At 35.9% G+C, this 26,413-nt stretch overlaps 3 protein-coding genes across 9 annotated transcripts in view; 2 read left to right on the forward strand and 1 right to left on the reverse strand.

The window, feature by feature from the left end:
* LOC123524085 (trafficking protein particle complex subunit 12-like) overlaps window positions 1-1,352 on the forward strand; it is a 28,539-nt gene extending 27,187 nt beyond the window's left edge. Inside the window, exon 14 of the mRNA XM_053539245.1 lies at window positions 15-1,352. Coding sequence (XP_053395220.1) covers window positions 15-257 — 243 coding nt within the window. The 3' untranslated portion in view covers window positions 258-1,352. The remainder of the gene's footprint in view (window positions 1-14) is intronic.
* On the reverse strand, window positions 377-14,130 carry LOC123524086 (uncharacterized protein C8orf76 homolog). Of its 7 annotated transcripts, XM_045301986.2 has the most exons (11): window positions 13,892-14,130; window positions 13,424-13,548; window positions 10,867-10,978; window positions 9,057-9,183; window positions 8,182-8,294; window positions 7,235-7,319; window positions 6,314-6,791; window positions 5,570-5,642; window positions 3,269-3,328; window positions 2,458-2,532; window positions 377-824 (listed from the first exon to the last, which is right to left on the reverse strand). In XM_045301986.2, the coding sequence occupies exons 3-11, from the start codon at window positions 10,963-10,965 to the stop codon at window positions 750-752; spliced, it is 1,185 nt and encodes a 394-aa protein (XP_045157921.2). In that variant the 5' UTR covers window positions 10,966-10,978; window positions 13,424-13,548; window positions 13,892-14,130; the 3' UTR covers window positions 377-749. The 7 variants fall into 7 exon arrangements, with proteins under 7 accessions (XP_045157921.2, XP_045157922.2, XP_045157926.2 ...); XM_045301987.2 differs by lacking the exon at window positions 13,892-14,130 and having other exon boundaries at window positions 13,424-13,634; XM_045301991.2 differs by lacking the exon at window positions 13,892-14,130 and having other exon boundaries at window positions 10,867-10,975; window positions 13,424-13,504.
* On the forward strand, window positions 13,106-25,930 carry LOC123524087 (probable methyltransferase-like protein 24). Its single transcript, XM_045301993.2, has 6 exons — window positions 13,106-13,415; window positions 14,238-14,314; window positions 16,145-16,273; window positions 16,728-16,802; window positions 19,362-19,503; window positions 20,218-25,930. The coding sequence occupies exons 1-6, from the start codon at window positions 13,260-13,262 to the stop codon at window positions 20,518-20,520; spliced, it is 882 nt and encodes a 293-aa protein (XP_045157928.1). The 5' UTR covers window positions 13,106-13,259; the 3' UTR covers window positions 20,521-25,930.
* Window positions 25,931-26,413: the final 483 nt, after the last annotated feature.

The following is a 26,413-nucleotide window of genomic DNA, read 5'->3' on the forward strand; positions in this document are numbered from 1 at the left end:
TTTCTCTATTTCAGGCTGTGAACAACATGGCAGTTTGTTGTCTATACCTAGGTCGATTGAGTGATGCCCTCAAGTCCCTGGAGGCACTTGTGCATAGTAATCCAGATAAAAACTTACATGAGGGAATATTGTTTAACCTGTGTACATTGTATGAACTAGAATCTTCAAGAGCCTTACACAAGAAACAGGCTTTACTGGACTTAGTTAGTAAACATAAAGGGGACGGATTTCCTGTAGTTTGTTTGAAAATGGCGTGAGGCTAACAAGTATTCATTTTTATCGCCAGGTTTAGGGACCAGTACGTTTTAGTATGGAAGGACAAAAGTTGAAGTCTTTTGTTTAGATCAGGACTATTTATTTGTAAAAATAAAATCACTTACAAAACATAGCACATAACAATTTATTCAAGCTGAGGTAACAACCACACATTGTCATATGACGCTAGTGCTGATTTTTCCAGAATGCTGACATGAGTGTGGTTCAAATTGGCTCTAAGTTTTCATCACAACTAAAAAATAAATTAGTATAAACTAAAGATCAAGTATTGATTCAATATTTACTCAATTTTCATGTGATTATTTTATAGGTCGTGTTTTGTAAAGTTGTGACGTACATACATACATTGTATTTGCACAGATAAAAAGTCTGCATTTTGTAACATTAAAAAGTCCCCGTGGGCCTGGTAAAATGTAACTGTAGTTTATAAATCAACACGTTTTTATGTAGTAAATGATAAACAAATGCTGTCTTTAAGGGACCGCTCTTATCCATGAAAACCATCTTGTGTTGAAGTCTTCAGTTGTTACTACATTTTCCATCACAACCTGAAAGATTGAAGAAAAAATTGTTGAACTTGATTAATTCATTGCTAAGATGACTTTTTTTGATGTTTGCAAAATATTGTCTTTGATTTCATTTTATTTGAACAATTTCCCTGATTTTGCAAACCCATTATGTTTACATGTTCAGAACCTGACAGGTCCTCAAAGGACACCATAACTAACTTTTTTTCCCAATAAGCACATGCAAACATTCAAAACTGTACAAAATAATATTTTTTTTAAACATAAATTTGCAAAATTATCAAGATACCACTGGTATCTCTTGATTTATGAAAATCATGTGATAATTTAAGATGTAAATTTGTCTTTTAACATAGTGACTTCATAGTCCAGTTTTTAATATGAACATAATAATTATGTTGGAAAAATTTTCTGTTAAGAATTTAAGGAAGTGCAATATGTTATTATATACTGAACAGTTTCAGATAACTGTATACATGTACTGTGTATTTATTTGTTGTCAATTTGCCATGCTCAAAATTAGACACAATAAAGAAGGAATAAAACAAATAGCAGTGTATATTTTGATTCCTTCTCCCATCCCCAAATGATCACCTTACGTATGAACAAGAACTGTTCCAAAGCACAGCTGTATATTGGTATTTAGTGTAGAAGAAGTAAATGCAAGTGATGGGGTTTATCCAGAGGCAAGTACCATGTAAAGTTTGACTGCTGTAGACTTCAGAGTTTTTCAATAATTACAAATTACAAGCATTCTGAGTTTAAAAGTCACTATTACTTCATCCTTTGACCTACTGAATCTAAAAGCAACAGTGTTATCTACTGATCACTACCAATTAACCAATTAGCTGCTATAGCTTGAAGAAAATTGTTGAATGCCTGGGTACATGCTATAATTTGAAATATTTTGTGTTCTGTTTCTTCATTTTTACATACTGACAACAGACTGACAATGAAGTTCCATCCAGGGTTCGAGTTTAAGCTCACATACTAGCAAAATGCAAGTGACTTTTGCCCAAACTCGCAAAATTTTGCAAGTGCAAAATCTGAAGTAGAATTATAAAGGTTTTAATATCTTTAACTTTCAGTTTCAATCTGCTGTAAATACACATTTAATGATGATGTTTCACACAGTACGCACCAATTGTGCATGGACTGTTTGCAGATTCTGATTACGAAACGGAGTAACTACCGGTATATGTGTGCACAATATTTGAAGGAAAAACCTTGTTTTGTAATACACACACTGTCTGGTTGTGTTATGGAGGGCAGAGCTTTACTTCTGCTTAAAACGGTTGAACAAAATTGCGACTCCAAGTGATAAATTGCTAGTTGAAATTTTTGTACACTCAAAAATTTGCAAGTGAAAAAAACTGTTAAAAGAAGTTCTAACCCTGTTCATATAATTTTGAACCAATGGTTTCAGAGATGTCGTTTAAAGAAAATGAGTGATCACAACAGCTCTCCTTGAGCATGTTCTGGAAAGCTAATATAACTAAGTCTTGAAACTAGCTTCTACTGCAAACATGGTTGATTCAGAGTATAACTCTGAAATCGTACAATAGCAAGGCTTCATTCCAACACTGGTCTCCAAGCTCAATTAGCAGCCTGCTTATTAAGATGTAAATTCAATTTTAAGTTGTACATTTCTTACCTTAATATCCTGGTTTTGATCTGGTTTACTTTCTGAATCATCAGCATCTTCTTCAAACATGTCATGTCTTATATACTGAAATAATTCAATCCACATCTTGAAATTCTTTCACAGTGCTTAACACAGCTTCTTGCAAATTTCCTTTCTGCATAGCAAATGAAAATTCATTTACACTTGACCTAGTAAGTAGTTACTAGTGTATGATTTAAAATTTGAACATTCCTATGCATATGCCAGAGATTTTTCATTGCTGTCTGTTATTCTAAGTATTTTTCAGGCACCAAATGCAATATTTTAGCAAGAGGTGTAACTGTAAGTGACAATGCAAAATCCTGTATTCACCGGTCAACAACACTGACCTTGCATATAAAACAAATCAAAGTTTAACCTAATTTGTCTTTCTGTACCAGTGCAAAAAATATGGCATTTTATTGTAAAATTTCCTTGTCCTGTGAATCCATTTAATTTTGTCGGCATAAAATTCTGAGGGTTTTGTTTTGTTATTTCTTGCAGATATGAATTCATGGAATTCAACATAGAATTTAACTGAAGTTTCTTTTTGTTCAATGGTATTTAATATTAAGGACTGAAACAATCATGAAATCCATGAAAATTAGTCCCCAACAATAGTCACAGCTGTATTTGTTTTATATCAGGGACAAGAATGTTGGTGTATAAATTTCACAAAATAATACTCGTATAATAAAAATCAAATATTCAAAGTAAAAACCAAACAAGAGTAAAATTTAATGCTATAGCATATATAGGTGTATATAATGTAATAATTCACAACTGCTATCTTAAAACTTACCTGAGTTACATTTTCCAAGACACTATCCTGTACTTTCAGATCCTGTATTTTCTTATTCAACTGAAAAAAAAAACAAACATAAAAAATAAATATCACATTGAGTCATAACAATCAGCATTTTTAAAAAGTTCAAATTTAGACTTGAAAATGATAGATTTTCCTTTCCTGTTATTGTTAAATAAGTGAATATTGTGATGAAACTTAGCAGTAAGGAGCTGCTTCAGTTGAACAAAATTTCAGCATAATAAATTTATTAAACACAATGAAAATATTTCATCCGTAGTCTTGGACCCTGAGCTCAAACAATGTTTCAGAATATAGTTCTATGTCCTTTTCAAACTACTAGACACATTACAACGATAATACAAGCAAATTCGATGAATTGGTATCCCCTGCCGAAAGGGTTTGTGGTGAGGAATGGCAAAAAAAATATATCCGACAAAAAGTTGAGGATGTAAGTAAGAAGCAAATAGTTTCGTTAGGGGGGGGGGGGGGGGGGCGAAGGTACAAAACTTCACATGTGGATTATAAATATTGATGGAAATATAACAAGAGCTGTCACAGGAGACAGCGCGCTCGACTATTTCGATGCTGGATAGTGAAACTGGGAACATCTGAGGAAACTAGAGCTGTCACTGGAGTGTTTAATGACTCCAATTGTAGATGAAGATATTGGACAATAGCCTGAGTCTATGTCAAAAGTATCAACTTAAAGTAATAAGAGAGGTAAAGATAAAATGTATCAAAACACTATATAAGTATATCCTAAGCAAAAAGGGGCATAATTCATTAAATATTGGTGCCAGAGTTACGCAGCTTGTGTCATATAGTGTGTGTGATAATGCTGAACAACTATTTTAAGTTTGAATCAAATCCATTCAGTAATAACAGAGACAGAGTGAAAGTGCATCAAAACTTTAACCTGAAATTCTAAGTAAAAAGGGGGAATAATTAATGAAAAATTGGTGCCAGAGTTATGCACCTTGCGTCATATGGTGTGGGTGATGATGTTGAACAACTATTTTAAGTTTGAATCAAATCCATTCAGTAATAACAGAGACAGAGTGAAAGTGCATCAAAACTTTAACCTAAAATTCTAAGTAAAAAGGGGAAATAATTCATGAAAAATTGGTCCCAGAGTTATGCACCTTGTATCATATAATAAGGGTAATGATGCTGAACAACTGTTTAAGTTTGAATCAGATCCATTCAGTAATAACAGAGATAGAGTGAAAGTGCATAAAACTTTAACCTGAAATTCTAAGTAAAAAGGGGAATAATTCATGAAAAATTGTGCCAGAGTTATGCATCTTGTGTCATATGATGTGGGTGATGATGCTGAACAACTATTTCAAGTTTGAATCAAATCCATTCAGTAATAACAGAGGTAGAGTGAAAGTGCACCAAAACTTTAACCTGAAATTCTAAGTAAAAAGGGGGAATAATTCATGAAAAAATGGTGCCAGAGTTATGCACCTTGTGTCATATGATATGGGTGATGATGTTGAACAACTATTTTAAGTTTGAATCAAATCCATTCAGTAATAACAGAGATAGAGTGAAAGTGCATCAAAACTTTAACCTGAAAATCTAAGTGAAAAGGGGGGATAATTCATAAAATATTGGTGCCAGAGTTATGGCCCTTATGTCAGATGATGTGGATGATGATGAGGAATAAGTATTTTCAAGTTTGAATCAAATCCATCAAGTAATTACAGAGATAAATTGAAAAAAGAGAAAGTGCACCAAAACTTTAACCAAGGTGGGGACGCGGAAAGACGCCGACGCCGGGGCAAGTAGGATAGCTCTCCTTATACTTCGTATAGTCGAGCTAAAAATAAAAAAACTTAAAAATGCATGATTGGGGTGGTGGGCATGACTGGGTGGAGGAGGTAGGTGGGGGAACAGTACAACTTTGCATGTTGATAAATATTCATGGAAGATTTGAAAAAAAAAAAAAACTAAAAGAATGAAAAAATTTTTTTTTTTTTTTTTTTTGGGGGGGGGGGGGGGGGGGTTGCCAAGGCAATGTGGTGACCAGGTGTGCGGACGGACAACACCATTTCAATACCCCACTTCCGATTTCATCCGTGGGGTATCAGTGCTACTACCAGTATTTTATGCAAGTTTCCACTTGGCCAAAATTTTGTCTATACTATAATGCTAGACTTGGCACAACAAATGTATAGCAATTTTATTAATATTACAGCTCTGGTATCAAGCAAATTACAGTGTGAAGTTTTTTATTGATCTTTTGTCTCAATGATAATACAGAATAATATCTAATATAAAACAACTTACCATGTCAACAAGTTGTATATTTCTGTCTTTGATGAATGACCCTACAGTACCCTGAACACCTGATAGTATCAGCCTGAAAAACATGAAACAGTTTAAAACCTTTTCCAAGAGATATTCTTCTTTTTTCCCCCTTTTTTTCTAGTCACATCAACACAATTCTGGTCATATGTCTACTTTTGAAGCAGTTGATAGTGGAGGAAGACCCAGGTGCCCCTTTGTGCGTAAGACCCAGGTGCCCCTTTGTGCGTTATTCTGGTACTAGCAGGCACCTGGGTATACTCCAGGACCTTCTGTATGTTAGCAGGGTGGCTTTTTGCCATGTAAAAATTTTACACCTCAAGAAGATATTAAACCCTCAGTGATTTCAAGACAGAGACCTTAACCACTCAGCTCTGGAGGATCCCAAGTTTTGTTAGTGATGCCATTTAATCATTCCTGTGTCAACCTAATGTTTGGCAGCGTTTCTTTCTGCAATTTTTCTTATCATAAATTTGAAACATAATTCCCTGTCACAGTTTATAGTGGTATCAAATGACTAAGCTGACAGGTGTTCAATAAAAATATGTTCAATTTTCTTTGCATCATATCCCTTTTAATTTCCTTTTTCTGCAGTAGCCAGGAAAAGTAAAGAATACAAATGTCATTAAACAATTTCAATATGTAGATTAAAATATGTTGTTAAAGTTTCTAGACATTTATATAGAAATGGGAAAGAAAATACAGTGTAAAAGTGCCAATACATACCTAGCCCTTATGTAACAAGTGAGAAGGGCCAAATCCACTGGATAAGCTGACAATGCCTGATTCAAATGTTCTGTACCACTTTGATTCATTTCTTTTCCTTTGGTTTCATTTAAACTTACTTGATGTAACTTGTCTATGGGACATATACCGGTACATTTCATATACGTATTTTGCTTAATGCACTGTGTACAACAAACATGGCTCGCACATTCCTTACTTTTCTCACAGTTTTGAGTGTTAACTCTACATTTCTCACAGGAACCCATTTTTTCATTATCAGTATTTTTTTGGTTGACAATGACATCCTCTTTGAGTTCAGATGTATACTTGTCCATTTCATCCAGAATTTTCATACTACTTTCATCATGCTGTGTGTTACAAGATTCTCTGATTTTCTCATACAGATCAATAAGTTTCAGCCAGAACTGAGCATTCACTGGATGCAACGTGATTAATTGGTGTAACACACGCAGTTCACCTAGTAATAAAGAGTTAATAGATTTTATTATAATTCAAATACAAAATATTCAACAATGTCTGTTAATAGTTTTACAGCTGAACATATAAAAAGCATAATTGAGCCGCGCCATGGGAAAACCAACATAGTGGGTGTGCGACCAGCATGGATCCAGACCAGCCTGCGCATCCGCGCAGTCTGGTCAGGCTCCATGCTGTACGCTTTTAAAGCCTATTGGAATTGGAGAAACTGTTAGCGAACAGCATGGAGCCTGACCAGACTGCGCGGATGCGCAGGCTGGTCTGGATCCATGCTGGTCGCATACCCACTATGTTGGTTTTCCCATGGCACGGCTCAATTACTGATTATAACTACCCCATGTTTGTAAATGAACAGATTGTCTGAACAAGTGTTGACAGTAATTCATCTAATGCTTAAAGATTAATTACTAGTATAAAACTTACTCAATAAATCACCAGAACACCGGTACAGTTGTTGCTGCAACATTAAAGTGTGACAGTAGTTTTCTACTGTTAGACAATCGCTCATCTGAAATGAAAAAAAAAAAAACAGTGCACTTTTCTCAAGTAGACAAATGTGTAATGAAATTTTGGATTCTGTATGTAAAAGGACCAATAAAAAATTTCTAAGTACTAAAATTACCTTTATCTACTTTCATTCATGAAATTAACAGACCTTATAGTGCTTTCTTTTTTAACCTTTACCCTGTAAAATTACTAAAATGGACTGGTCCGTCATTCAATTTAGGCAGTACCACTTATTTTTTAAGGAGTGTTGACTGAAAATTTACTAACTTAATAGCGAACAGTGCAGACAAAGATCAGTCTGCATGGATGTGCAGGCTGATCTTGATATGTGCTGGTTGCAAAGGCAGAATCACTTGCCACAAGCAGACTAAATGTTAAAACATCAGTTGGGTTTGAAATCTTCATGGTAAGCAAAAACTGAACAAGTTAGAGATGCTGTCTTTGTCCAATGATCTATAAGCTATAAGTATAAACAAACCTGAAACTGTCATGTCATAAGAACATAATTATTTTTGCAAAATCTGGCTAAATCTCAAGTAAATCAATATAATAATTATCCAGGAAGATACTATCTTCACCTTATAGATGTCTAAAGGTTTGATAAATTGATCAGGCTGATATGTGATTTCATGAGAAAACAGCCAGTTACAGTACTGTTGTTTATCATTCCTTTGCTTTGTATTATTCATGAATTCCCTATAATTTGTTTTTCATTTAAACGGAACAATGACCAGCAGACTGTTTTGATTTGCTTCTACTACAATATTCCACCACATAGACGGAGGCTCTATTCCTTGCTAAAGCATTGGTTTTAAATTTATCATATTTAGCTACATGAGCCATAGCAAAACTACAATACATACCACATGTTCTGCATATTTCTTAGACATTTCAAAATCCTTATTCTGCATGTGACACCGAGCCAATGATTCCATCAATTCTCGACGCATTGTACGGTTATGTATACCAAGCCTATCTACAATATTGGGATAATAATCAGTTCAAACCAGCCTTCAAAATGACTGTTACTGATAATTTGTTAAGTACAGAAAAACCTGTATGTAGGAGCCAGCCAAAGGAGCATCAAAATCTGGCTGCTTAAGACAAGTTGAAATTAGAACAAAAATTCAGTTTGGGAAGCTAGCTGAATGAAGCTAAAGGCAAGTGATTGCTTTATACAGGTGGCTGCTGAGACAGGTTTGACTGTATTTCTATCGTTTTAATGTGACCTAAATATAACCCAGTTTTCTTTACACCCAGGCTAGGAACATGATAGAAGTGTATAGACTTTATGACAATCAGAGTTTTTCAAACACTGCTATGGAACTCTCTTCACATCAAAATTAAGGACCCTGAAAAGCTGGCTGCTTTTACACGTCTGCTAAAAAAATATATCTTTTTACAACACTTCCCACACTGACTAACTGATATCTTCATTTAAAGGTGTAAATCAGTATTTCATCCAATAAAAGTCTTAATGTTTACTATTAATGTGCGGTTGTCTTGTCCGGTTTTATACATGAATTCTGAAATTCATGCACTGTTAATCTAACATTCTTTTCTGACTTTGTAACTTTGGAATGTATTCTATAAAATAACTTTGAATATATACATGTACATGAATAGCATGCTATATAAAAGTGGTATAATAATATTTTACTTGATACAACTAATAAAATTTTGCCATAGTAATACTTGTGCTGTTATACATGTTTATTTTGACCAAAAAAAAGTTTACCTAGACTGTTTTTGTAACACTGTATAGCAGATTTGAGGTCTTTCCTCCGATAATGATAATCTCCCCTGAATTTATACACTGTTGCCATATCGTTTCTCCCATTGTCTGCTCGGTCAGAAAAGAACCACTGTAATATCAAAATGTAATGAACAAACATGACTTGTGATAAATAGTTACATACACATGTGACATTTTTGTAAGCCAACCCAATTGATAGGGCTAAACTTTATATTTTCTAGGAAATATAAATAATGTGGTTAATTTAAATCATATAAACACATACAGTCAATAGTCCAACTGTGAGTCTGATCCCCAGCTCCTTCAATTATAATTACTAACAAACTTTCAGATATGACTCTGAACTATGGTGTGTGTCTTTTGTGGTTCTTCTGTACCTTGCACTTTCTTACAAAAAGTATAATAAAATGTTGACTAACATTCTGGAGAAGTCTCCCACTGGGGAACATTTGTATCCCAGGTGGTGACAATAAATAAACTTAAAACTGCTCATAAAAAACAAGAGCTGTCACAGGAGACAGCGCGCTTGACTATTTCGATGCTGGATAGTGAAACTGGGCACATCTGAGGAAACTAGAGCTGTCACTGGAGTGTTTAATGACTCCAATTGTGGATGAAGATATTGCACAATAGCCTGAGTCTATGTCAAAAATATCAACTTAAAGTAATAAGAGAGGTAAAGATAAAATGTATCAAAACACTATATAAGTATATCCTAAGCAAAAAGGGGCATATTTCATTAAATATTGGTGCCAGAGTTATGCAACTTGTGTCATATAGTGTGGGTAATGATGTTGAATAACTGTTTTAAGTTTGAATCAAATCCATTCAGTAAAAACAGAGACAGGGTGAAAGTGCATCAAAACTTTAACCTAAAATTCTAAGTAAAAAGGAGGAATAATTAATGAAAAATTGGTGCCAGAGTTATGCACCTTGCGTCATATGGTGTGGGTGATGATGTTGAACAAATATTTTAAGTTTGAATCAAATCCATTCAGTAATAACAGAGACAGAGTGAAAGTGCATCAAAACTTTAACCTGAAATTCTAAGTAAAAAGGGGAAATAATTAATGAAAAACTGGTCCCAGAGATATGCACCTTGTGTCATATAATAAGGGTAATGATGTTGAACAATTGTTAAAGTTTGAATCAGATCCATTCAGTAATAACAGAGATAGAGTGAAAGTGCATAAAACTTTAACCTGAAATTCTAAGTAAAAAGGGGAATAATTCATGAAAAATTGTGCCAGAGTTATGCATCTTGTGTCATATGATGTGGGTGATGATGCTGAACAACTATTTCAAGTTTGAATCAAATCCATTCAGTAATAACAGAGGTAGAGTGAAAGTGCACCAAAACTTTAACCTGAAATTCTAAGTAAAAAGGGGGAATAATTCATGAAAAATTGGTGCCAGAGTTATGCATTTTTGTGTCATATGATTCGGGTGATGATGCTGAACAACTATTTTAAGTTTGAATCAAATCCATTCAGTAATAACAGAGATAGAGTGAAAGTGCATCAAAACTTTAACCTGAAAATCTAAGTGAAAAGGGGGGATAATTCATTAAATATTGGTGCCAGAGTTATGATGATGTGGATGATGATGAGGAATAAGTATTTCAAGTTTGAATCAAATCCATCAAGTAATTTCAGAGATAAGTTGAAAAAAGAGAAAGTGTAAAAAAACTTTAACCAAGGTGGGGACGCGGAAAGAAGCCGACGCCGGGGCAAGTAGGATAGCTCTCCTTATACTTCATATAGTCGAGCTAATAACTGTATAATTTGATTACCTCTGGATAGCACACTTTGGCATTGTATGATGTAAGTGTCTCTTTTTCCCTAACTTTCTCAGTGAAGTCGCTGTCATCAAAATCAAGTCCAAGTTCCATGGTCTGACTTCTTCTAAAATGCAGATTTAATTCATAAAACTTATATGCTATGACAAAATCAACAGGTATGAAAATCATAAAAGACTATCATCTAACCTCTGTTAAATTATGAAATTGTCTGTATTGATATGTAACATTTATGAAGTTAACAGGTTAATAATAATTTGTTCTCCCTATCTTCTGTGGCATATGTAACTAGAATGCCAATAAAATTTTGTAAATATAATTATACAAATGCATTTTGTATTGTGTGTATTAACATTGTAAATGGTATAACATGTATATATAAACAATTTATATTTTTTGTATCCTTCTCTTTACAGGGTTCTTTAAGTGAAATGTCGCAACTGTAGAAAGTTTCAGTCAGGGCCTGTAGCGCACTTGCCCACTGGGCAACTTCAACTATTTTTTTACTTGCCTGAACCTAATTTTTGGTTGCCCAAATGTATTACTCTGAAGTGATGAGATATAATTGCAATGCAATATAGCAACAAAAACCTTTGGACATAATTTTCTGAGAAATATCTGCTGGGATCTTTCAAGTATTTCACTTCCCTGACGGGCAACTGAGTATGATTTTTCCTGCCCGCACTCGACTTTTACCTACCTTGGGATACAGTGCAGGCCCTCATCAAGATATGCACAAAATACATTCCAGATTTAAATTTAATTCTGTTGAGGCCCCTATATCCCCATCTGCATGTGGGATGATCCCCTCCCCCATCTACTCCACTTGCCCCTTTGTGGTTCGCATTTGCACCCCACTCCACAAAACCCTGGGTATTCCTATGTTATATTGGGAGGAACTGTCTTGGGGACTGGGGGGTGGGGGGGACGTCTGGACACCATGTTATACTTAGTATGGATTTTTGAAAACTTTGTGTGCTCAATTTACTTTTACAGGTTTTTATCTTCTGACTGCTAATTTTGCTCTTGTAGTGATAGTAGGTTTATAGGCCAATATAATTCCAACAGCCTTGCTTTAGCGACGTGGTTAGAGTGTCTGCCTACAGATCACGAGGTCCGGGGTTCGAGCCCCAGAAGGGACCTTAGTATTTTCTCTCACAGGGTTTACTTTAAGGCAGTGGCTACAATTACGGTACCGTAATCCTAGCCTCCGATTCTAGGATTATGAAAGTTCTGTATTCCTAGACAACACTGTGAGGATAGGCTAGGATTACGGAAGTATTTAAGAGGCATCAAATATATGTTAGGACATGTTGTTGTAAATTTACTTACATGTATTTCACTTAAAATAGCGTTTTTTCATGCCTGCCTTATGATTTCGTGTTATCGATCCGCCATTTTGGGTTAGTTTAATTTTAAACGATATATTAATGACGGCATGTGGAAATATTATAGAATTATCTATGTTTCGTATATATGGGCAATTTTTTCAAAACTGTACTGAATTCTTAATAATGTATCATTCCCTGTTGTGTTCGTAGTAGCAACGTAAGTTGGTATTAATGCAGACTCTCCAATTCTACGTATGTACACGCATCAAGCCAACACAAATAGTCTTTAATAACATACGATATGGTTATAGTCGACATGTAAAACAAAAAAAAATGTGGTTGCCTGTGATATGTTTTATGTGTATTATGATCTATGTTAACTGGCAGTTAAATTCGCATTTATAAAGACTTCAAGTGTATTTTAGTAGGTGTTTTCTTCTATATAGCTTAATATTAAGGAAGCATTAATAGATGCAAAATGGCAGATCAATAACACAAAATAATACGACAGGCATGAAAAATTGCTATTTTAAGTGAAATAAGTAACTTTACAACGCCATCTATGCATGTCCTTACATATATTTGATGCCTCTTAAATACTTCCATAATCCTAGCCTATCCTCATAGGGTTGTCTAGGAATATGGAACTTCCGTAATCCTAGAATCAGAGGCTAGGATTATGGTACCATAATCGTAGCCACTGCCTTACATTAATGGTCACTTAGAGTGTCCACCTACAGATCATGAGGTCCGGGGTTCAAGCCCCTGAAGGGATCTTGGTATTTTCTCTCCCAGGATTTACTTTACTCTCTACCAACAGATCTAAAACATCAAAATTAAACTTTCTGTTTTTTAACTGTTTACTGTTTACAAGTGAACCTATTCATTACTTGCTTTACAGGATGTAAACTTCCGGTTTGACAAGTGTATTTCTTTCCATCTAAATTTGTCTGTGTACTTTTGACTTCCTCTTAAAATAAGTCCGTAAGCTGACATTTGTATAAGAATTGTTGCAGTATTTTCTATGCTCGAATATTATCTTCTGAAACTTTGTAAATGTTCACGGAAGAAAATGAATCGCGAAAAGTGATGACACGTTCTTGTAAGACCTTAGCAAACGCCGCTTTTGGGACGTTGCTGCTATTGTCTATTCTGTTATTACTGTACGTAATAGGACTACTTCCCATGAAACCTAGCTGGGAAGATGAGAAGGTATTTACCTAATAATTCACAAAGTGAAGTTTGCTAGATGTTGTTGTTGTTGCAGATTCTTGGTAGTAATGAACAGCTTGTAGAGAACATCTCCCATCCAAATTAATTTGGATTTCATCTTTGTCATTTGCTCCTTTGTATACATTGCACAACAAAATAAGAAAAATGAAGAAGAGGAAAGGATTATTTTATTAGAAAATATTAGAAAATAGATCTGCATGTACTTAAATTACAAGAATCAATTTAAGGCTTAGGTCCATATTTGCCATATTTTGATAAAAAAAAATTCAAACAACACCAAATCATAGAAAGAAGGAGTTGTACTGCTGAAAATTGAATGGTTTTATATAAAACATGAATATTCTTCTTTAGAACTTTTGTAAATTTACTTATATATGCTTTTAATTTCTGAAAAGGAAGTACTGCATAAAGGGCCGGTCACACTTTCAGACAGTTAAACATCTTTTAAAACTTACCATTTTCAAAGAATTGTTACATTTCTGTTTTGATGCATAGGCATTAATGTCACAGCACTGAAATTTTACATCATTAGGTTAACTAGGTTATTTATGATAGATTTTTTATTTCTATACAAAACTTTAGGAAATCTTTTTTAAGGGGGACAACTTTTGTAAAATATTTAAAGTATCCAGTATTACGGGATGTGTATTGGACAGGCAGACTATTTGTAAAAACAGATGGGTTTTTTTTTAATCAAATACTTCTGCAGTTTGATGATATATGGCTTAATTCTACCTCAGACTTGCCCACTTCATTCTCTAGTATGAAAATCAGTCTTAAAGTTTACTCTTTTTTTTTCAGGTTAAAGAAACAGTTTTACCAACAATTCCAGAACTGAAACAACTTTCTCATAGAGAACTTGCACAACTTTATCACAGGTAGATGTTCATTTAAGCTCCAGTTAGTGTTGTAAATACAAGCTAAAGTAAGTTTCAGATGTAATGAAATATTCAACCAATGTGTGGGAAAGCAGTATTCTTAGAAATAATTTGACACTGGTATTAAGACTATAATAAGAGTATTTTGATTATATTTCAAGTACCATACATGCTTACTGCAAATTGATTATGCATAGTGACAAGTAAAGACACCAGGTCATTCTGTGTGTAAAATTTATTTTTAATTTATCTTTGTAGAACAATATGTATTCAGCAGTCAGTATTGAGATATGACTATGAATTTCAGGTCTTTATATACAGATATTTTAATTTTCTTAGTTTGTTTCAGTTCCCATTTTGGTCAAGTAATGTATTTGCCAAAACTCAACATCTGGTAATTTTGCACTAGCATCATGTTCACTGAGTACTTTTTATATTAAAAACTGTTTTCACTAGAGGTAGTTTTAAAATTTCATTTTCCTATACTCGTTGCCCAACCAGTGTAGAGTTATTTTCGCATAAGTATAAATTTTATAAGTGCATAAGGAATGATAGAAGTATAAGAAATTGTATACTAAAATTTTCTAAGATTTGCGTAGTCTTTTTTTTTTTTTAGACATTTATTCACATATGTAGCTGAAGGCCATTAGAAATGCAAGTTTATAGAATTTTTATTACCTCCCTTTGTTTATTTTGGTTGCACAACCAAGATTGATTGGGAAGAAATGAATTGGGAAGCTACAGACAGTTTAAAAACATGTTCATATTGTTAAAATATCTTGCTTCAAAAGCAAATTGTGTATAACTAGAAGAACTTTTTCACACGGAGTGTTAAATCTGATTTTGACTTACTTGCCCATCTTTGTTTTGCCTGTCTTTGCCTTGCCTGTCTTTTCCAAGAGCTATTTTCTACTTGTCTGTATAATGGTTATGTAGTAAAATCTGCTTTTCCGTATTGGCTCTTGGACAAGCTGAGAGTTAATGTTGGACAATTGACAGTGTCAACCCTGTATATTACAGTCAAAGAAATACTCAGCTTTTAAATACTTTCATATCCACTGAAGGAAGGTTGTTACAAAATTTTATGAAAAAAAAAAATGTATAACATACATTTCTAATGATTTGTTTCTATTCTGAAATAAATTTCTGTCAGAGTATACGCAAAGACAAAAATGTGACAAATGTTGCTTCACTCTGATGTACATGACATTTGTTACAGTACACAGGTTTGCACAATGTGGACATGCGTGATCTACTGAAAATTTAACTTCTTGCAGATGATACCTGAAATCATGGGTGGCTGAGTCAGTGACAGATATTTATTGAGAAAACCTTCGAACAAAATGAATATTTTTTTTGTCAAAAGAACTAACTTCATAATTGCCTGACCAGTAACAGTAGTTTTGAAATCAGGGTTTTTCCCCTATAAAGCCAACACCCATAAAAGGAGGTAATCTCAAGGCAAAAAAAGTATGTTTTTTCCCAATGCTGAACTTAAAATTCCAAACCATTGTTACTGCCAAGCTTTTTTTCCTATTTTGTAAACTGTTACTCATTAGATTTAGTGAACAATTATTAAAATGCCATCACACATTTTGAAATGTTACTGGTCCTAAATGCAGAAATTTAATATTGAACAAAAACTAAGTGAATTTTTTCCCCTACTGTCGATAAGATTCCCTCTTCAAAGGCACAGGTCTTGGAATTCACATTAAGAAAATATTTAGGGTAAAACACATTTGAATCAGATTTAAAACCATTCAAATGCCATAGTACAATAGGTATTAAGTTGTGCTTTCTTTTTGTATTTAACTTTATTGCTATTTTCAGTTATATTAATCAAGCACAGGTGCTATGTAGACATATTGTACGTATTGGTAACCTTGGTGACGGGGGATGGGAGATCTGTGAGGATCAAGAATTCAGGCCTAGTCCACCATGCCTTGTGTATTCATTCGGGTACTTTAATAATTTACTTATATTACAATCTTTTGAACAGTTCACAAATGATTCGCATTTACACTTTTCCGGATATGGCCAAATGGCTAAGGTCGCCCATGATGAAATTATGCATAGAGGGGCACCTGGAGTCTGGAATGTCACCATATGACCTATAATTGTGTCACTGCAATGTAAGACCCAACAACAAACATTGTGCTTGATCTGTGGTTGGCCACTGGTAGGTGAGAATGTAATCTACATTCGTTATACATTCCAGGCTGTCTTTTATCATGTTCATATAAGAGTCAAGAAATGAAAAAATCATGTTCTTACTAAATGATATGACTAAAAAGGTGCTGCAGTTAATTATTTTCATTGATAAAACATATTAGTTAAAAATCAGCTTATATCTAGAAGGTATCGGCAATACTTAATAAAATTTAACTTCATATGATTTCAATTTTTATTCCAGGATTAATGATGACTTTAGTTTTGATGATCATATGGCAGATAGGTTCAATTGTATGGTGCACTCATTTGATCCCAGGTTAGTATATAGGAAGTCTGTCTTCTAAGTTGTGAAAAAGGAAAAGAAATATAATCGATGTAAAATGCAATTTAAAGAAATACATGAATTGTAGCAGGAGTAATGATTTGTGTACAAGAAGATATTTTGTGCACAGAACCATACATACTGATCCTACCCAAGTTCACATTGATACGATGGAATAGAAATTGCTTTTTATATGACTGTTTTGAAAAAAATAGGAGGTATTATGTGATGGCGCGTCTGTCCAAGTGTGAGGTGGTTTTATCATTCTGAATTATTATGTCTCTCTCCTCTATGGGGGAGACATATTGTTTTTGCCCTGTCCGTCCGTCCGTCTGTCTGTCTGTCCGTACGTCACACTTCATTTCCGATCAATAACTGGAGAACCGTTTGACCTAGAACCTTCAAACTTCATAGGATGTAAGAGCTTATGGAGTAGACGACCCCTATTGTTTTTGGGTCACTCCATCAAAGGTCAAGGTCACAGGGGCCTGAACATGGAAAACCATTTCCGATCAATAACTTGAGAACCACTTGACCCAGAATGTTGAAACTTAATAGAATGATTGGACATGCAGAGTAGATGACTCCTATCGATTTTGGAGTCACTTTATTAAAGGTCAATGTCACAGGGGCCTGAACATGGAAAACCATTTCCGGTCAGTAACTTGAGAACTAGAATGTTGAAACTCCATAGGATGATTGGCCATGCAGAGTAGATGACCCCTATCAATTTTGGGGCAACTTTGTTAAAGGTCAAGGTCACAGGGGCCTGAACATGGAAAACCATTTCCGATCAATAACTTGAGAACCACTTGACCCAGAATGTTGAAACTTCATAGGGTGATTGGACATGCACAGTAGATGACCCCTATTGATTTTGGAGTCACTCTATTAAAGGACAAGCTTCCAACACTTGTATGATCACTTATGGTGTATGAAGTACCAATCACCCTAATCGAGACGCTAGAGCAAACTGTTAGCAAGTATCTCAAGAGGTGGCTCGGCTTACCGCCATCTTTCACCAACATAGGGTTGTATGGCAAGTCGACAAAACTTCAGTTGCCATTAACTGCGCTAACAGAGGGGTACAAGGTAACAAAAGCAAGACTCCTGCTCACCCTGAGGGATTCCGCAGATGAGAAGATCAGACGTCAGAACAGGATGAAAGTGGTCCGTACAGCAGGCAGTTGACCAGGCTGAAGCTAATCTTAGGCACAGGGACATAGTTGGTACAACAAACATTGGGAGAGAAGGTTTAGGGACAAAAACACCAGCAACTTTATAGGGTGACAGGGCTTATGGAGGAGACGACCCCTATTGTTTTTGGGATCACTCCGTCAAAGATCAAGGTCACAGGGGCCTGAACATCAAAAACCATTTCCGATCAATAACTTGAGAATCACTTGACCCAGAATGTTGAAACTTAATAGGATGATTGGTCATGCAGAGTAGATGACCCCTATTGTTTTTGGGGACACTCAGTTGAATGTCAAGGTCACAGGGGCCTGAACATGGAAAACCATTTCCGATCAATAACTTGAGAATCACTTGACCTAGAATGTTGAAACTTCATAGGATGATCGATCATGCAGAGTAGATGACCCCTTTTGATTTTGGGGTCACTCAGTTGAAGGTCAAGGTCACAGGGGCCTGAACATGGAAAACCATTTCCGATCAATAACTTCAGAACAACTTGACCCAGAATGTTGAAACTTCATAGGATGATTGGTCATGCAAAGTAAATGACCCCTATTGATTTTGGGGTCACTCTGTTAAAGGTCAAGGTCAAGGTCACAGGGGCCTGAACATGGAAAACCATTTCTGATCTATAACTTGAGAACCACTTGACCCAGTATATTGAAACTTCATAGGATGATTGGTCATGCAAAGTAGATGACCCCTTTTGATTTTGGGGTCACTCTGTTAAAGGTCAAGGTCACAGGGGCCTGTTCATGGAAAACCGTTTCCGATCAATAACTTGAGAACCACTTGATTCAGAATGTTGAAACTTCATAGGATGATTGGATAGCATAGTAGATGACCCCTACTGATTTTGGGATCACTCTATTAAAGGTCAAGGTCTCAGGGGCCTGAACATGGAAAAACATTTCCGGTCAGTAACTTGAGAACTACTTGACCCAGAATTTTGAAACTTCATAGGATGATTGGACATGCAGAGTAGATGACCCCTACTGATTTTGGGATCACCTGATCAAAGGTCAAGGTCACAGGGGCTTGAACTTGGAAAACAGTTTCCAATTCATAACTTGAGAACCACTTAGCGCAGATTGTTGAAACTTTGTGGAATGATTGGACATGGCTTATAGACGATTCCTATTGCTTCCAGCCACCAGTGTTGCTTAGACTTTTGCTCCAGTCCCCTATTGACTTCCTGCCTATATGACTATGCATTGGGGGAGACATGCACTTTTCTACAAAAGCATCTTCTAGTCTTTTTTGTTTCTTACAGCATAAAGAATACAGCAGCAGGTAGGAGACACAGATTGAGACAATGGTTTATTCATACAGGTTCATCTTTCTTGTTTCTTACAGCATGAAGAACACATCAGAAGGCGCCAGGAGACACAAACAGTGGTTCTACCATACAGGTTTGGCAGAACAAACAAAAACACTGAGAAATGGATGGAAAGTTTCAACACTGAATGATATACTTGTTCAACAAGGTCATACAAAGGTAATGTATTACTGAAGTTCCATAGGTTTTTATTCTAAAGCAGCTGTTCCTAGCTCGATTCTGACACAAAGGAACACGGTATATTCCCTATCAAAGTTAACCTGGTTTTTTGTCAGTTTGTTCAGATAAATCTGCTTAGTGTTGGTTTGTTCAGATAAATATAGAATTTAATTTATTTAAGAACTAGTTGTGGAAGGATCATGGCCAGTCCTTCGGTAATTTTAACGCAATTCTGTCTGAACTTAGTTTAAAGCTCACTTGTTGTAGGGAAATAACCAAAGATGTTAGTTCATACATTAGAAATGCAATCTGAAGCATTTTGCCTGCCCGCTTAGCTCAGAATGCAGATCTGTGGATCATGGAGTCATGAACTCTATCCTCGTCCTCCACCTCTTATTCATGTGGGGAAGTTGGCAGTTACTTTTGGAGAACAGGTTTGTACTGGTACAGAATCCAGGAGCACTGGTTTGGTTAACTGCCCATTGTTACATAACTGAAATACTGTTGAGAAACAGAGTTAAACCCAAAACAAACAAAAGTATAATAAGGTCACATTTTGCCGAAACTATGCCATACACTGTGTTTCATTAATAGCTAAACAGACCTGTCCGATTTTAACAGAATTTTCATTTACTGCATAGAGGAAGAAATTTTATCTTGTATTTATTATGCTGTTGACATTTTTGCATTAAAATTTTTATTTGCTTACTTTAGGACAAAATTGACATTCTGAAGATTGACACTGAAAAGTTTGAGTGGCAAACTTTAATACAGATCTTTGAGTCTGGAGGAATTGAAAATGTTAAACAGTTACTGATCGAGTTGCATGTAGCAATAGTTGGGGAGCCTGAAAGGTTGGAGTATATACAGGGCCTCGGAGTGCTCAAGATGTTATATGATCATGGATTCCGAATTTTTTATTCCCACAGGAACTTGTGGTGTAAATATTTATCACAGTTCGAAGGAATTGAAGAGATTGGGTGCCATGAAGTTTCTTTTGTATACATTCCTCAATGAAAATATTGTATATATTACATATCCAGTATATATTACATATCCACGAAAATTGATGCCATTGGTGTGTTCAGTTGATGTTTACATATTCATGGTACATGAGGCAGGAGTTATTTTGGAAATGTTTACAATCGCTGACTGAATGAATTTTCCCCTATGTGTTTAGAGCTTGTTAAGGTTGTTGAATTCTTTCCTGTGAGAAAACGATGTCGACTTGTGGAAGGTTATCTACTCTACTAATGTACCTGCCAGGACCCTGAAATAATGCCTGGAGGGGCACCTCCATTTGTATGAAAGTTGCCATATGACCTACACTGTGTCAGCATGACTAAATAAAATTCAGTACATATCTGTAGTGTGTGGTTAAAAGAACTAGTGCTAGATTTATCTAAGAGTCCTGAAATCTCGAAGCAGGTTTATATAGTTTGCTTCTGCAGTACCATTTCCACACTGAAGCAACTGTCTTTCATCTTGCATAATCTGTTCTGATTGTAACAGTGAATTTAAGTTACATTGCTCCCCCGAGTCCTCCATGGCTGAATGGTTATTGCCACTGAGTGAATCACTTGCCCCACACAGCTGTGGGTTCAAAACCTCACTTGGGGTGTAGAATTAGCCATCCAGCTGGTTTATGGAAGGTTGGTGGTTCAACCCAGGTGCTTGCCCACATTTGCAATAATTAATACACAGAAGGGCACATGGGGTCTTCCCCATCCATCTAAAGTTGGGAAATTATATGACCTGTAATTGTCAGTGTGATGTTTAACTAGCTAATCCATGGCTGTGATTATTTCAACAACAACATAAAAATTGTTCTCTTTCATTTTCTGAGAAATGTATTGTTTTTGTAGTCAGAAGCAGCTTACTGTTATGAATAGTATTTAACCCTTACCCTGCTAAATTTCTATAATGAACTTGTCCATTTTACAATTTGGACAGTACCATTAACTGTTGAAAGGGGTGCTTACCAAAAAAATACTAACTGAATGGCAAACAGTGCAGATCATGATCAGACTGCACGGATGTGCAGGCTGATCATGATCTACACAGGTCGCATATTTAGCATGATAAGGGTTAAGGAAGTAAAACTGCTGAACTTGTCCATTTTACAATTTGGACAGTACCATTAACTGTTGAAAGGGGTGCTTACCAAAAAAATACTAACTGAATGGCAAACAGTGCAGATCATGATCAGACTGCACGGATGTGCAGGCTGATCATGATCTACACAGGTCACATATTTAGCATGATAAGGGTTAAGGAAGTAAAACTGCTGAGTTTTCCTGAATAGGGCTAAACTTTCTTCAGATAAAGCAGGTAGAAGAAAACAAGAGATCACAGAGTGATCTTGGCGCCCACCAATGTGCCATTTTTGAGTGTTCCAAATTTCAAGACTTACTGACTAGCTCAAGGTCAAATTTCATTTCCGTACACAACAGTGTGCATGTGGTCCAAATTCGAAAGCTGTAGCTTGAGAAATGTGAAAGTAGGTCACTAGATCAATTTCAAGGACGAAATGTGAAAGTAGGTCACTAGGTCAAAATCAAGGTCAAATTACACTTCAGAACACAAATTTATGCATGTGGTCCAAATTTAAAGCCTGTACCTTCAACAAGAGATCACAGAGTGATCTTGGCGCCCACCAATGTGCCATTTTGGAGTGTTCCAAATTTCAAGACTTACTGACTAGCTCAAGGTCAAATTTCATTTTCATACACAACACTGTGCATGTGGTCCAAATTCGAAAGCTGTAGCTTGAGAAATGTGAAAGTAGGTCACTAGATCAATCTTAAGGTCAAAGTTTAATTTGGTACACAAAACTATGCAAGTGGTCCAAATTTGAAGGCTTAGCTTGAGAAATGTGTAAGTAGGTCACTAGGTCAAAATCAAGGGTCAAATTTCACTTCAGAACACAAATCTATGCATGTGGTCCAAATCTGAAGCCTGTACCTTCAAAAATGTGAAAGTAGGTCACTAGGTCAATGTCAAGGTCAAAGTTTGTTTTGGTACACAATCCTATGCATGTGGTCTTAATTTGAAGCCTGTAGCTACAGAAATGTGAAAGTAGGTCACTAGGTCAATCTTAAGGTCAAAGTTCATTTCGGTACACAAAACTATGCATGTGGTCCGAATTTGAAGGCTGTAGCTTGAGAAATGTGAAAGTAGGTCACTAGGTCAAAATCAAGGTCAAATTTTAATTCAGAATACAGAACTATGCATGTGGTCCAAATTTGAAGCTTGTACCTTCAAAAATGTGAAAGCAGGTCACTAGGTCAATGTAAAGGTCAAAGTTTGTTTCGGTACATAAAACCATGCATGTGGTCCAAATTTGAAGGCTGTAGCTTGAGAAATGAGAAAGTAGGTCACTGGGTCAAAATCAAGGTCAGATTTCATTTTGGAACACAAAACTATGCATGTGGTCCAAATTTGAAGACTGTACCTTCAAAAATGTGAAAGTAGGTCACTAGGTCAAAATCAATGTCAAATTTCATTTTGAAACACGGAACTATGCATACGGTCCAAATTTGATACCTGTACCTTCAAAAATGTGAAAGTAGGTCACTAGGTCAAAATCAAGGTCAAAGTTTTTTCAAGTGCACAAAACTATGCAAGTGGTCCAAATTTGAAGGCTGTAGCTACAGAAATGTGAAAGTAGGTCACTAGGTCAAAATCAAGGTCAACTCATGTCAAGGTTCATCTTGCCACTCAAAAATATACATGTCCAAATTTGAATGTTGTAGTTACTGACAAGAAGATTTTAAAAGCTTTTCCCTATATAAGTCTATATGAACCATGTGACCCCCGGGGCGGGGCCATATTTGACCCTAGGGGGATAATTTGAACAAACTTGGTAGAGAACCACTAGATGATGCTACATTACAAGTATCAAAGCCCTAGGCTTTGTGCTTTGACAAGAAGTTTTTCCCTATGTAAGTCTATGTAAACCATATGACCCCCAGGGTGGGGCCATATTTGACCCTAGGGGTATAATTTGAATAATCTTAGTTGAAGACCACTAGATGATGTCACATACAAAATATCAAAGCCCTAGGCCCTGTAGTTTTGGACAAGAGGTTTTTCAAAGTTTTTCTCTATACAAGTCTATATAAACCATGTGACCCCCAGGGCGGGGCCATATTTGACCCCAGAGAAATAATTTGAATCATCCTGGTAGAGGACCACTAGATAATACTTCATACCAAATATCAAAGCCCTAGGCTCTGTGGTTTTGGACAAGAAGGTTTTCAAAGTTTTTCCCTATATAAATCTATGTAAATTATAGAAATAAACAAAGGGCCATAACTCACTCATAAATTGTTGAACCAGTCTGATTTTCAGGGGGACACAACTAGGGTACCAATACATCATTCTGACAAAGTTTGGTCGAAATCCCCCCAGTAGTTTCTGAGGAGATGCGATAACGAGAAATTGTTAACGGACGGAATGACGGACGGACGGACCACAGACGCAGAGTGATTTTAATAGCCCACCATCTGATGATGGTGGGCTAAAAATGTGAAAGTAGGTCACTAGGTCAATGTCAAGGTCAAAGTTTGTTTCGGTACACAATCCTATGCATGTGGTCTAAATTTGAAGCCTGTAGCTACAGAAATGTGAAAGTAGGCCACTAGGTCAATCTTAAGGTCAAAGTTCATTTTGGTACACAAAACTATGCAAGTGGTCCAAATTTGAAGGCTGTAGCTTGAGAAATTTGAAAGTAGGTCACTAGGTCAAAATCAAGGTCAAATTTTATTTCAGAACACAGAACTATGCATGTGTTCCAAATTTGAAGCCTGTACCTTCAAAAATGTGAAAGTAGGTCACTAGGTCAATGTAAAGGTCAAAGTTTGTTTCGGTACACAAAACTATGCATGTGGTCCAAATTTGAAGGCTGTAGCTTGAGAAATGTGAAAGTAGGTCAGTAGGTCAAAATCAAGGTCAAATTCCATTTCAGAACACGAAACTATGCATGTGGTCCAAATTTGAAGCCTGTACCTTCAAAAATGTGAAAGTAGGTCACTAGGTCAATGTCAAGGTCAAAGTTTGTTTCAGTGCACAAAGCTATGCATGTGGTCCAAATTTGAAGGCAGTAGCTACAGAAATGTGAAAGTAGGTCACTAGGTCAAAATCAAGGTCAACTCATGTCAAGGTTCATCTTGCCACTCAAAACCATACATGTGGTCCAAATTTGAATGTTGTAGGTTATTGACAAGATTTTAAAATCTTTTCCCTATATAAGTCTATATGAACCATGTGACCCCCCAGGGCGGGGCCATATTTGACCCTAGGGGGATAATTTGAACAAACTTGGTAGAGAACCACTAGAGGATGCTACATTACAAATGCCAAAGCCCTAGGCTTTGTGGTTTGGACTAGAAGATTTTCAAAGTTTTTCCCTATATAAGTCTATGTAAACCATGTGACCCCTGGGGCGGGGCCATATTTGACCCTTGGGGGATAATTTGAACAATCTTAGTAGAAGACCACTAGATGATGTCATATACAAAATATCAAAGCCCTAGGCCCTGTGGTTTTGAACAAGAGGTTTTTCAAAGTTTTTCCCTATATAAGTCTATATAAACCATGTGACCCCCGGGGCGGGGCCATATTAGACCCCAAGGAAATAATTTGAATCATCTTGGTAGAGGACCACTAGATGATGCTTCATACCAAATATCAAAGCCCTAGGCTCTGTGGTTTTGGACAAGAAGATTTTCAAAGTTTTCCCTATATAAATCTATGTAAATTATAGAAATAAACAAAGGGCCATAACTCACTAAAAAATTGTTGAACCAGTCTGATTTTCAGGGGGACACAACTAGGGTACCAATACATCATTCTGACAAAGTTTGGTTAAAATCCCCCCAGTAGTTTCTGAGGAGATGCGATAACGAGAAATTGTTAACGGACGGAAGGACGGACGGACGGAAGGACGACGGACCACGGACGCAGAGTGATTTGAATAGCCCACCATCTGATGATGGTGGGCTAATAAAGATCGAATAATGAAGGAATTTGGTTTGCGGGGAAATTTGTTTTTAATATCAGGAAACCATGTGTAGGTTATTGGTATTTTCACCTCTTTGCAATACTAATGTATCTTCCTTTTCATTATATTTTATGCTTGGGTGGTGTCTTTCTTTATAACACAACACAAATCTATGCAAAGGAACTGTATACTGGACATGTGCTATTACATGAATAGAAGTTTGTGCTCTTTTGTCCATCATTATTGCTGCATATTTACTTTAATATAAATCTAATTAATTTTTTTTAGTAAATAGTTTGAAGAAGGGTTTTATTTACATGTAAAATATTTGGTATACATATCATGGCTGTGATTATTTTATAATAAATTGCCTGTATGATATATTGGACATTTTTAAAATATTGATAATAAATGTAACAGGTTTTTTTTTGTTGCTTATGATGTATGTTTGTAACTAGAATTTTTTACTATGCCTGTACCAACTTATTTTTAAGTACAATGTAACAGAAGCACAAAAAGTTTGCAAGGGGAGTGGTAGTCTAGTGGTTAAGGTGTCAGCTGCTCAACACGGGGGTCGTGGGTTCGAGCCCCACTGGGGTCACGACCATGACTTCTCATATGACACCAGTACTGGTTTTTCCAGGAAGCGGATTCGAGAGTGGTTCAAATAAGCTTTAAGCTTCCATCACAATGAGCTAAAATAAATTATAAACTAAAGTTTGCAAGTTCTTGTCACTCCTTCCTTTCTTGTTGCACAGTTGGTTTAACATATGCTAAAGCAATATATGTACTCGTAATGTCATATTGCCATGTGAATTTAGTGTAACACTGATCTGTTATTACAACGTCTTCTATATAAAGTAGTAGACCAACTGTGGTAGCACTCTCTCTGCCCGTGAATGGCAC

This window comes from Mercenaria mercenaria, chromosome 3 (genome assembly GCF_021730395.1).
Source record: "Mercenaria mercenaria strain notata chromosome 3, MADL_Memer_1, whole genome shotgun sequence".
NCBI classification, from domain to species: domain Eukaryota; kingdom Metazoa; phylum Mollusca; class Bivalvia; order Venerida; family Veneridae; genus Mercenaria; species Mercenaria mercenaria.

Excerpts from the sequence above, each read along its gene's own strand:
- LOC123524086 (XM_045301986.2), bottom strand. The coding sequence starts at position 10,965 with ATGGAACTTGGACTTGATTTTGATGACAGCGACTTCACTGAGAAAGTT. Across the intron at positions 5,643-6,313 it reads ACTTGTTACATAAGGGCTAG|GCTGATACTATCAGGTGTTC; the intron begins GTATGTATTGGC and ends CATGTTTTTCAG. Across the intron at positions 825-2,457 it reads ATCAAAACCAGGATATTAAG|GTTGTGATGGAAAATGTAGT; the intron begins GTAAGAAATGTA and ends TCAATCTTTCAG.
- LOC123524087 (XM_045301993.2), top strand. The coding sequence starts at position 13,260 with ATGTTCACGGAAGAAAATGAATCGCGAAAAGTGATGACACGTTCTTGT. Across the intron at positions 13,416-14,237 it reads CTAGCTGGGAAGATGAGAAG|GTTAAAGAAACAGTTTTACC; the intron begins GTATTTACCTAA and ends TTTTTTTTTCAG. Across the intron at positions 16,803-19,361 it reads GTGCACTCATTTGATCCCAG|CATGAAGAACACATCAGAAG; the intron begins GTTAGTATATAG and ends TGTTTCTTACAG.